Source organism: Salvelinus namaycush, chromosome 4 (assembly GCF_016432855.1).
Source record: "Salvelinus namaycush isolate Seneca chromosome 4, SaNama_1.0, whole genome shotgun sequence".
NCBI lineage: Eukaryota > Metazoa > Chordata > Actinopteri > Salmoniformes > Salmonidae > Salvelinus > Salvelinus namaycush.
The window spans coordinates 26,128,399-26,141,004 of record NC_052310.1 but is presented as its reverse complement, the minus strand read 5'-3'; the positions used below and the strand labels follow the sequence as shown (position 1 = coordinate 26,141,004).

The 12,606-nt window shown below is 43.3% G+C and overlaps 1 protein-coding gene across 1 annotated transcript; it reads left to right on the top strand.

The window, feature by feature from the left end:
- The first annotated feature begins 1,842 nt into the window (after positions 1–1,842).
- On the top strand, positions 1,843–12,345 carry pkmyt1 (protein kinase, membrane associated tyrosine/threonine 1). Its single transcript, XM_038991581.1, has 8 exons — positions 1,843–2,095; positions 2,459–2,941; positions 3,095–3,332; positions 3,627–3,912; positions 4,060–4,166; positions 5,289–5,461; positions 7,374–7,594; positions 11,554–12,345. The coding sequence occupies exons 2-8, from the start codon at positions 2,570–2,572 to the stop codon at positions 11,957–11,959; spliced, it is 1,803 nt and encodes a 600-aa protein (XP_038847509.1). The 5' UTR covers positions 1,843–2,095; positions 2,459–2,569; the 3' UTR covers positions 11,960–12,345.
- The last annotated feature ends 261 nt before the right edge of the window (positions 12,346–12,606 follow it).

The following is a 12,606-nucleotide window of genomic DNA, read 5'->3' as shown; positions in this document are numbered from 1 at the left end:
CGAAGAAGAAGACAACTTCTCTCACAACAGCTCTCCGCGAAGCGCAAGTAGGATGAATGCCCTAACTTCTGCAGAGGCCGTATCACCGTAAATACTGCACGGCCAATTCAGACATCAGATTGACCATGCAATGCCTTTAACGCTATTCTGCACCTATACTACGGCGGCCGATCCCGAGGGGTTTGTGCTGATTGTACGGAGATTGTGATAGCCGGTTAAATGGCGTCCCTTGAGAAAGTAAGAACAAGATGTATGTCAGGAGAAGTGCAGTATTATCATAAGGAGACATATAATGGAATACGGAGGAGGAATGGAGGGAAAAAGAAAGGCAGAGGAGGTCTAAGAGAGAGAGGGAGGAAGACGGTGAGCTTGAGTAGGTTAAAAATGGTGTATAAAATAGCTGGTTTGTTAAAGGAGAATGGTAGAAAGTATAAGCAGAGTGAGCTGGAGGCAGGAGGAGAAATGGAAGTGAATGAGGTCAAAGTATAGGAGGTGGTAGGTGTGGTGAACTTCTCGGAGCCTAAGGCTTGCACCGACGGTCAGGATAAAGATGAGTCTGTGACAGGAGTGAAGTTTTTGGAGAAAGTGTACCCTTGCCTTTTGGCTGATCCATTTGTGGTTTCAGGGTGGGTGAAAACAGAGTTGGGTACTGTGTAATCAGTGAGGGTAAGCAGAAGTGGTCTTGTGATAATTGTTTCTTTCGGCTGGTCAAAGGGAGAAGGCGCTCCCCGATAAACAAAATGGGGCAAGAAATGTTAATTGATTTGCTCTCGAGGGCACCATTGAAAGGAGTGATTACTGGGGTTGCAGTAAATGTAAAAGTTGACCAACTGAAGGTGAAGATTCCCAGTGTTTGTGATGCTCGTCGTTTGGTGCGACGCAGACAGGGTAGCATGAGTGGTGAAACAGAAGAGTCATTGTCTGTTCTTTTGAGTTTTGATGTTGAGTCTTTGCCCGACGAAGTGATGTTAGGAAAAATAAGTTATCCTCTACAAGCTTTTGTGCCGAATACATTACGTTGTTACAGGTGTCAAGCTTCTGGACATGTGGCAGCAGTCTGTAGGAGGGAGGTTCCTAGGTGTGAGAAGTGTGCAGAAGGGCATGAGACTAAGGAATGTGTAGTATTGGAGAAAGTAGTGGTATGTGTTAAATGTAGGGGTGCCCATGAGGCTGGGGATCAGAAATGTCCCGTGCGAGAGAGGCAGGTTGAGGTTTCCAAGGTTAGAGTAAGGCAGAAGTTGTCATATGCTGAGGCAGTGAAGAAAGTAGAGGAAGATGGGTCAAGGGGGAGGGATCCTGAGAGGGGTGTGTGTAGTAGATCTGTACCAGTACAGAGGGATAGGCCGACAAGTGACATGTTTCAGTCAAATTAGATTTTTAGCATTTTATAGCAATGGTTATCAACTTTACTGCAGGGATGGAACGTAAGTCGCAGAAAATTGAGGTGGTGGCAGCTGCATATTCTACGGAAATATGGGTGCAGAATTGCGTTAAAGGCGTTGCATGGTCAATCTGATGTCTGAATTGGCCGTGCAGTATTTACAGTGCGAGACTTGACATCAGAAGAGTTACAGGGTGTGTTACGTGGTGGTGTCACATCCTTTCAAGTTGTTGGCATGAGGTATGACTAAATAGTGGAGTAAAGGTGTGTTTTCAAAATGTATTTTTTTTTTAAATTGTGAGTGTAGTGTTAGATGGTAGGGTAATTGTTTTTTTGTTTTTTTCAAGCAAAGCATAAGGGAGTTGTACTCCAGTCTAGTAGGTGGCAGTAATGCAACATATATTGGATGCCAACCGCAGTTAAACCTCATCGAAGAAGAAGTCCTCCGGTCGCCATATTGGCTGCAGCTAACCGTACTTGATTGAGGCGGGGAAAGTCGTTCTCCTCTGGTTCAGAAACATACATCTCTTTTCCATGAAATACAGTCTGCTTGACTTGGATAGGAGCTAGCCAGCTCTATTTGCTAACTATCGAACATTAACCAGTATATTTTAATCTAACGATGACTTTCGTGTTTCTCTGGTCATAAGAATGCTACGTTGATGACTGTCACTTGGAATTAAGCTGTTCATTTGATAGATTTCGTCCAGTTTGGTAAGTAAACTTCTTTTGGAGGGCTGGCTAGCTATTGTTTACATTGAATAATGCAATTTCCCTGTAATGTTAATGTTAAGATTACCCAAAACTGTAGCCTTGCCATCTATATTTGCTGACAACGTTAATTTATTTACCAGAAACAAAATCAATGACGTTTGTGCCAGCTTAGTTGGTCAATATTAAATGGCTATTTGACAGACACGTCACCTATATAGTTCAGGCTATTATTATTAGCTACCTAAAGTGGATTTGATTAGGTTGTCTTTCACAGATATGGTATCTGTTTTGCACCCAATGTCAACATCACCTTGTCTTGACTATGTTGAAATCACACTAATGTTGACCTTTCTATTTTCTCAGCTCTGAATCTCAAAACTTGTGCTCAGAAACTCAGGATCCTACGGTCACCATACCTTCCCTGTCACTTCCCAGGCCATTGCCCCTTTTTTGATCCCTCAACATCTCCAAGCCATGTCTGTGTACTTGGAAACGAAAGTGGCCACCACACCTCTCCCCCTCCCCACCCACTTCTCCAAGGCCGAGCAGTCCTTCTCCCTTAAGAAACGCCGCCTTCCCTTCTCTTCATCCTCCGCCTCATCTCTCTCGCCTCCCGCCCATATCTCACACTCACTACCCCCGCGCCCCCCGTCCAAGGGCTGCCCCCCTCTGAGCCGGGTCTTCCCCCAGCGCCCCCCGTCCCCCTGGTCTCCCCTCTCCCACTCCCTCATCAAATCTCCCCCTCCGCTGTTGCTGTACGACCCCGGCAGACAGCAGTCCTACTTCAACCAGTGCTTCACCAACCTGGGCCTGCTGGGAAGAGGGTCCTTCGGTGAGGTGTACAAGGTGAGTGGGAACTGTCCAAAACGGAAGCACAGGAAATGAAAATATCATTGTTTAAAACATTTTTTTTTTTATCATGTCAATCAACATCTTCAATGTGGAGAGCCTAAATAACACGAGGACAAGATCTCAGAGCTCCACTTGACCACTTCCCAGGTGCTGAGCCTCCAGGACGGGCACCACTACGCTGTCAAGCGTTCAGTCCAGCGCTTCAGGGGCAACAGTGAGCGCAAAAGGAGTATGCGGGAAGCTCAGAACCACGAGCGCCTGTGCCCCCACCCACACATCCTGGGCTTTGTGGCAGCCTGGGAGGAGGGGTGCCGCTTGTACATCCAGATGGAACTGTGCTGCACCAGCCTGCTGCTGCACGCCGAGGCCCAACCTTCCAGCCCAGGTCAGTCAGTAAAAATTGGAAAGGTGCACTGTGACACATCATATGTTGCATACTACTGTTCTATGGATGTGATATGTGAATGGCGGTGAAATTAAATGTAGTTAATGTGAATTTCTTTGTATTTCTTTATAGTTCTTGTTACCTATTTCTATGACATATTTGGGGTGTGATGATTTCTGTTGATACACTTTGTTTGACCGCCACTGATGCACAATACGGCTGTGCTAACAATACCTGAGGAATGTAACCCTGTATGTGTCCATAATGACACATTTTTCTCCCATTACTCTACAGATGAGCCTGCAGCGTGGGCATACCTGTGCGACCTCCTCTCGGCCCTGCACCATCTTCACACCCGCGGCTTCGCCCACCTGGACCTCAAGCCAGCCAACGTGTTCCTGACGCGCTCTGGCCGCCTCAAACTAGGAGACTTTGGGCTGGCACTGGAGCTCCGAGGGGGGAGTGTCACCGCTGGCCTGCCGGAGGGGAGGGAGGAGGAGGATGTCCAGGAGGGTGATCCCCGATACATGGCCCCAGAGCTGCTGAGGGGCGAGTATGGCCCTGCTGCTGATGTTTTCAGGTGATGATGCCGGTGCTCCCTATACTCCCTAATAATGGAGGAAGTGATTCCCCTTTATGATGTGAAGTGCTTTGAGCACCTGGTGAGGAAAAAACACGATTTATATCTAATCAATTAGTAATAATGAGACTTTACTGTTTCTCTCAGTCTTGGCGTGTCCATCTTGGAGCTGGCTTGCAATATGGAGGTGCCGAAAGGGGGAGAGGGATGGCAGCAGCTCAGACAAGGCCGTCTACCCGCAGAGTTTACCAATGGTAATGGCAGCTTTTTTTTTTTTTTTTTTTTTACAATATATTTATTGGCATTTCTTTTTTTACAATTTAACAATCATCAAAATATGACACAGATAATGGGTAATGGCAGATTTTACACATCTGGGGCTGTATCCACAAAGCATCTCAGAGAAGGTACTAGGAATCCTGTTAACCTGTTTTTAAGACAAAAAAAACTCAACTCAGAGTAGGTTTTAGGATGATGTTCATACACTGCTCAAACTCTGAGCCAGGAGTAAAACTCCTCATAAAAGTTTCTCAGGTGCTAATCACGACAGTTTGAGGTACCGCAAAGGAAAGATGGTGATGACGCTCATTGATATTCTTACAAATTATGGGAAATACCCAGTTGCGGTAAGACATCGCCACAGCTGTGAACACGCTTCGGACAACCACGTTGAATGTAACTGTACATCAAATGTTGCAATGATAAAATGCTTCATATAGTTTTTGCCTGACACAATCTCTGCCTAGTGAAATAGGCCTCGTGAAATCATTGTCAAAAGCCCAAGAGTTGCGTGTAGGTTTAGATTATTTATGGATTGATCATATCCTAGAATATCCAATTCTTTCAACAAATCCAAAGCAATTGCATGTGACACAGGAACCACTGACTCACTGCCTTTTTTTTATTATCAAGACACCTGCTGGTAACTTTTAACTGGTTAGGACAGCTCATGGACAACTTATTTTTTTAATTTATTTATTTTTTAAACCAAATAGGGTAGGGTAAAATGTCTCTTAGCACTTACAACCAATTTTCTACTCTGAAATGCTTTGTGGCTACGACCCCAGGTCTTAAGAAAATATATACGATACGCATGTTGGATTGACTTTCAATGTTATACAAGATTTGCCCGTTTGATTTGTACTCCTCCTTTTTAGCAGTGAAATTAACCTGCACACTGTCATGTCCTTCCATGTGTTTGTCTAATATAGAAAAGCAATCGGGAGCATCAGTGTAAAGGAATAATTTTGTTCATATGGTTTGCACCTGGCAAGTTTGTCTCGAGTCTGGACAGTCACATTTTATGCGTAATGCCTATTAGGGTCATCCTTTTTATCTTAATTTTCTGTTTCCCGTTATTGTCTGTGTACTTCCAGGCTTGTCAGTGGAGCTGCAGACTGTGCTGCGGATGATGCTGGCCCCAGAGCTGTCTGTGAGGGCCACCGTGCCCGAGCTCCTCACCCTGACAGTGGTCAGGAGACACATGTGGAGGCGCCATGTCTCCCTCCTCCTCCGCGAAACCCTGCTCACACTAGTCACCTTCTGCCAGGTTGGTAAACCCAGCCGCCATAACTTTCCGCCTCCCTCTAAACTGCGATTTAACTATAATAATAATACTTTTCATTTATAAAGCATTTTGTTCAAACTCAACTGCTAACCAGCATAAGAAAATATATTTTAAAGTAGCTATGATACACATGTTGGATACAGGGATGCAAACTAGTCACCTTTCGGCAAAATTTGCCGTTTTGAATCCAAAATAGGTGACCTACGTGATTCGTGTAGATCCATTGAGAAAATGTTGGGTGTGGGGCGGCTTTGGATCACTACTGGCTGTAAGCGAACGAGTGATGTGCGTTTGGAGCAATACTGGCTGTATCCAATGTTCAGCTAATTGTTCACATAATAACAGAATACAGCACGCGACTGAAGAGAGAAGGGACAACCAATTTGCTAGTTACAGCATCAGCGTGCGCTCTGGAAAGACAGCAGAGAGTAGAAACGCAGTTTGCCGGTTACAGCAGCACGTCCCCTGAACGATAACGAAGAGGTAGGGGAGAAGCCTGACCACGGGGACAGGGGTGAGAAGTTGATGGAGCGTACTTCATGAGCTGTAACTGGAAAAACAACTGGCATTTGGAAAGTTTGAGGTGAGGGAGAAAGTGTGGTGGAACAAGTATTGTTAGCATTGTTAAGTATCTTGCTAGCTGGATCGAATTCTCCGTTTAGCTAGCCAGAGAAATGTTGAGCAACATTAGCCAACTTAACTGATCAAATAATTGAGTTTATGGTGTGAAAATTAGTTGGTTAATAAAGTCAGACAGCCAACGTTAGCTTCTAATATTACATCAGATGAGCTAACGTTAGTAACCTAACCAATTCGCTATAGTATTAACTGGTATATGACTCCTTGCTGTTCCTCAATTTACAACGGTTTAGTTGCTTACCAGGACCCTGGCAATCTGTGTGAAATGTTAACTAGCTAACTAACTACTATCTGTGAACTAATGTTTTCCCTCTACAGTATGTGGTTAATTTTCATAATGAGAGAATTAGTTGAAAATGAGGCGTTGCTTGTTAAACAAGTGGATTCAGGGATCAAGTGTAGCTGGGCCTGGCTTAAGCTGGATGCCACTATGGAGGTGAAAGGAACACCACACACTTTCTCACTTTTTCAATACAGTGGATAAAAAGGGGTATGCTAGGTGTACTCTCTGCCTGAAAGAGATCAATTATGCCAACAAAGGGTATCATGTTCTGCTGGCACATTGTAGAACAGATGTCCACAGGCAGAAAGTATACAATGTAATAATGTGCAGTGTAGTCCAAAGATATTGCTTTTGTTGTTGAACTTGACAGTATCACTTGTGTGTGAGTGAGGGGGATTATGTTTTTTTTTACTCAGTGAACATTATTTTTGCACATGTAGCCTTGTGCACTTGATCGATGTCTACTATAGTGGCCACTATAATAGAGCAAAAAGAGTGCCAGTTAGTTTCATTCTATTTCTACTTTAAGGTCTTTTTTCCCCCCAAATGCAATATTTTAGATGTGTGGTCACAAACGTTCTATAAAGGCCGTCATGGCTAACTGCAATATTAATGTATTGTTTTTTTCTCAAGACTTGTGTCGTTTGCTGTAAAGTCTAGGCAACAAATAACATTGGATTGCTTTCTTTAAGTAGTTTTTTTAGGTGAGAGTTAGGTTCACATTAACCCCTTTTTATTTTACACACAGACTGATCATGTAAATCATATTATTTGTAATTTAATTACTTAACCTGCATTTCCCCCTAGCAGGGATTTTTTTCCATGTTTCAGTGCACAAAATAAGTGTCTCCTTTTTGGGCCCTCACCAGTTTGCATCCCTGTGGATAGACTCTCAATGTTGTTCAAGATGGACTTGTTTGATTAGTACTTCTATTCAAATAAACTTGTGTATCTTCTACCTTTCTCTTTTAGTCTATTTTATACTCTGGTTGGGGGCTCTTCTCCTCTCTCAACCTCCCGTTCCTTCCACGCTGGACGCCCCCTTCCCCGTGCACCCCTCCAAAGGAGAGTTCGGAGCTGGAGTTCATGCTGCCCCCCAGTGCCATGATGCACACTGACTCAGGCAGCCTAGAGGACGTGGTGTTTTTGCCCGACGCCCTAGGCCCGGAGCACTCCCCCACCTTCTCTCACAGGTAAATGACAAACTCTGAACTGACATGAGACCAGATAACATCCAAATGAGATTGAGCATTTGAGATATTGATTGGGAGGGAGTTCTCCATTTAATGCAACCTCATTGTCTTTTTTTTCTGCATATTCATATACACTGAGTGTACAAGACATTAGGAACACCTGCTTTTTCCATGAGACTGACCAGGTGAAAGCTATGATCCCTTATTGTTAAATACTCTTCAATCAGTGTAGATGAAGGGGAGGAGACCGGTTCAATAAGTATATTTGAGGAATGGATTGTGTATGTTTGCTATTCAGAGTGAATGGGCAAGACAAAAGATTTAACTGTCTTTGAATGGGGTATGGTAGTAGATGCAAGGCGCACCGGTTTGAGTCTGTCAAGAACCGCAACGCTGCTGGTTCCAGCCGACGACCTTAGAGTTCCACTTCTTTCATCAGAAAAACTAACTGCGATTGCAGTGGGCTAAGGAATGAAAACAGTAGACCCTGGAGAATTGGAAAAACATTGCCTGGTCGGAATCCGGGTTCCTGCTGATGGGAGGACTAGGGTATGGAGAAATGCTTTTACTCAAGTGGGCCCCTTGATGGAAGTGGAGCAACGTTTGAATGCCACAGGATATCTGAACATCATTGCCAATCAGGTGCATCCCTTAATGGCAGTAGTATATCCATCTGCAAATCCGTTTTTTTTCAGCAGGATTATGCCACAAGGCTAGGATTGTCCAGGAATGGTTCCATGAACATGACTGTGAATTCAGCTTACTGCAGTGGCCTGCCCAGTCACCAGATCTCAATCCAGTTGAGCATCTGGGGGATGTGATGGAATGAGCTATTCAGAGTAGAGACCCACTACCAGCTAACTTGACACAACTGTGGGAAGCATTGGAGTCAACATTGGCCAGCACCCGTGGGGAACGCTTTCGACACCGTTTAGGATCCATGCCCAACGAAGTGAGGCTGTTCTGAGGCAAAAGTCGGTGCAAGTCAATATTATAAGGTGTTCCTAATGTTTTGTACACTCAGACTACTTCACTGTCAATGGATAATATACAGTACCAGTCAAAAGTTTGGACACACCTATTCATTCAATGGTTTTTCTATATTTTTACTATTTTCTACATTGTAGAATAATAGTGAAGACATCAAATAACACATATGGAATCATAGTAACCAAAAAAGTGTTCCTCAAATCAACATTTATTTTATTTCTGAGATTATTCAAAGTAGCCACCCTTTGCCTTGATGACAGCTTTGCACACTTGGCACTCTCTCAACCAGCTTTAAAAAATATATACATTTTATTAGGCAAGTCAGTTAAGAACAAATTCTTATTTACAATGACGGCCTACCAAAAGGCCTCCTGCGGCTACGGGGGCTGAAAAAAAAAAAAATGTATACATATATTTAGGACAAAACACACATCACGACGAGAGACAACACTACATAAAGAGAGACCTAAGACATGGCAGCAACACAACATGGTAGCAGCACAAAACATGGTACAAACATTATTGGGCACAGACAACAGCACAAAGGGCAAGACGGTAGAGACAACAATACATCACACGAAGCAGCCACAACTGTCAATAAGAGTGTCCATGATTGAGTCTTTGAAGAGATTGAGATAAAACTGTCCAGTTTGAGTGTTTGTTGCAGCTCGTTCCAGTCGCTAGCTGTAGCGAACTGAAAAGAGGAGTGACCCAGGGATGTGTGCTTTGGTGACCTTTAACAGAATGTGACTGGCAGAAAGGGTGTTGTATGTGGAGGATGAGGGCTGCAGTAGATATCTCAGATAGGGGGAGTGTGGCCTAAGTTTTATAAATAAGCATCAACCAGTGGGTCTTGCAACGGGTATACAGAGATGACCAGTTTACAGAGGAGTATAGAGTGCAGTGATCTGTCCTATAAGGAGCATTGGTGGCAAATCTGATGGCCGAATGGTAAAGAACATCTAGCCGCTCGAGAGCACCCTTACCTGCCCATCTATAAATTTAATCTCTGTAGTCTTGCGTGGGTAGGATGGTCATTTGAATCAGGGTTAGTTTGTCAGCTGGTGGAAGGGGCCAGAAGAGAGCTTAGGGCATTTAGAGCACAGGCCAGTGCTGGTGGTGGCTGATAACACCCAGACACAGTCAACAAAGAGTTATTTGAAAGTTTTTAATATGTAAAACCAGCAAATCAAATTGTTTAGGGACAGACTTGGTGGAGACAACCGAGCACTGAAGGTGCGTTTCAATTAACAGGTGTGCCTTGTTAAGTTCATTTGTTGAATTTCTTTCCTTAATGCGTTTGAGCCAGTTAAAAGGCACACTTTTAACCAGCTTGGCTATCACAGCATTCTGCAGCGATACACCATCCCAGCTGGTTTGCGCTTAGTGGGACTATCATTTGTTTTTCAACAAGACAATGACCCAAAAAACCTCCAGGCTGTGTAAGCTCTATTTGACCAAGAAGGAGCGTGATGGAGTGCTGCATCAGATGACCTGGCCTCCACAATCACCTCACCTCAACCCAATTGAGATGGTTTGGGATGAGTTGGATCACAGAGTGAAGGAAAAGCAGCCAACAAGTGCTCTGCATATGTGGGTATTACTTCGACTGTTGGAAAAGCATTCCTCATGAAGTTGGTTGAGAGAATGCTGAGTGCAAAGCTGTCATGAATCTAAAATATATTTTGATATTTTTTACACTTTTTGGGTTACTGCATGATTCCATATGTGTTATTTCATAGTTTTGATGTCTTCACTATTCTACAATGTAAAAATAAATAATTCCCAAATATCTTCTAAAAATAACTTTTAATGGATTTTGTTGGGTTTTCAATGTTGCAGAACCAATTCAATTTTTATTTAGAAGATAAAGACAAATGGCATGGACAGAATTATTGGCACCCTGGAGCTAGGACTTGGTTGCACGGACTTGGTTACACAGAGTTTGGCCAAGCTAACTGACAAAAAATGCTTCTTGTAGCCATCAATGAGCTTGCTGGGCCAAATTGCCAGTAGAAATGTGCACTCTTCAGCAGCAAACTGTTCTAATTCTGCAATGTTGGAGGGGTGCCCTCCACCGACTGCTGTTTTCAGCTTTCGCCATACGTTATGGATAGACTCTTCGCTGATGACTCCAGAACAGTTCAGCTTTTCTTCTTGAACTATTCCAGTGTGCTTTTGATGTGTTTGCTGGTTGTCCTGCTGGAAAACCCACAACATTCAACAGACTGTTTTTGGACACTTGGTTGAACATTGCACTCTAAAACACCTTGATAGTCTGCTGATTTCATGATGTCTTGCACATGTTCAAGGCCCCCAGTACCAAAGGCAGCTAAGAAAACCCACAGCATTATCGAATCTCCCCCATATTTTATTGTAGGGAGGATGTTGTTTTCTTTGAATGCTTCATTTGGTAGTTGGTCAACATAGAAAGAACCCACTGCTGAAGGAGGCACAAGAAGGCCTGATTTTAAATGTCTCAAAAACCCACCTAAACAAGCCTAAATCCTGGGGAAAGTTAGAGCTCTTTGCCAGTACAGATCAGCTCAGTTTACTGACGACCAAATTAAGCATTAAATGAAAAGAACATCCTCCCTACAAACAAACATTGGGGAGATTTGATAATGCTATATGGTGTTGCTTTGCTGCCTCTGGTACTGGGGGCCTTGAACATCTTGGCAGAAGGTTTTGTAACAAAGTCTTTTTTTATATCAATTTATTTGAGAAATCAGGAATTACTTAAGTGCAAGGGTGGCAATATATTTGCCGCAACTGTACCTATTAAGCTAAAAGAGTCAACAATAAAAAATTATTAAAATAAAATGCAATGTTAGCACTGCTGCTGAAAAGGTATAGTGAGATCAATCTTTTGTCCATCCTTTCAGCCACAGTTACTCAATAGAAAAAGGCTTAACTTATATTTCACTTATTATTTCCCTTTGACATTCACACAATTTCTCATTCAACAGAATCAAATCCCGGCTATCCATGGGAAGCACCTCCACCCCTTTGCCAAACTCCCCTCCAGTATTCCATCAACTCAGTCCTGCCCACACCCCTACACACTCTGGTCACATCCACACACCTTCACGTAGCCTCAACCTCGCACACACACCCTCCAGCATCCACTCAGACAGATCCCACCACACAATGACAGCACTCACAGGGTCCCCCAAAGACACAGGCTCTCACAGACTCAGCCTGATAGACCGGTCCATGGACGCACACAATCAGCACAACACATCCACACACACTTCCCAATGGCCCGTCCGGAACTGGGTCCGCTCAGAGCCCCTCCCTCGACCCAGCTTTGAACCAAAGAACCTGCTCAGTCTGTTCGATGAGACGACTTCTACGTTGGAAGGACAATCCTGAGAGCGAGACTGTAAATTGTGTAGAACGACGACATACGAACTCCGGCTTTACATTGTAATAGATGGAGAACCACTGGAATGAATTGCCATATGTATTATATAGTTCTCAGTTTCTGTTTTTAAAATGCCTCTTTCGAACAATTGTTTTGCTTGAAATTAGTCAATTGTGTTCCGTTTTTATGAGTTAACGAGTTCTTACTTCAATTTGTAATTGCTTGCATTAAAAGAATGGGTCAAGTGATTTGATGCAGTATTCCGTTATGAACTTTTCATGTCTTTGTATATTCACAATCAACTATTTTGGTGAAGGCGAGAACATTTTTAATAGCTCATATTTACTGCTATAATCCATGACTCAAATCCAATTAAAGAGACGTTGGAAGCTTATCCTGTGTCTTCATACTCAATTGATTACATGTGATCCATAGATGGGGGAAAAAATGTAGCCCAAATATTTACTGAAAATAATATAATTGCAATTCACACACATCTAGGCATAAGGTTAGTGTTTCCACACGTCCATATCTCCATATTACAGCACTTGTTTACGGAAGACATAGGCGGCCACCTGTGCTAATTAGCATGCTCCGAACACCTGCATGTAAGCTTAACCCTTGTGTGGTGTTCATGTTTTTGTTATTCACCCAA

Bases quoted from the DNA above. Each gene is read 5' to 3' on its own strand.
- pkmyt1 (XM_038991581.1), top strand. From the start codon at position 2,570: ATGTCTGTGTACTTGGAAACGAAAGTGGCCACCACACCTCTCCCCCTC. The intron at 2,942-3,094 runs GTGAGTGGGAAC...ACCACTTCCCAG, and splicing joins CCTTCGGTGAGGTGTACAAG to GTGCTGAGCCTCCAGGACGG. The intron at 5,462-7,373 runs GTTGGTAAACCC...TTTCTCTTTTAG, and splicing joins CACTAGTCACCTTCTGCCAG to TCTATTTTATACTCTGGTTG.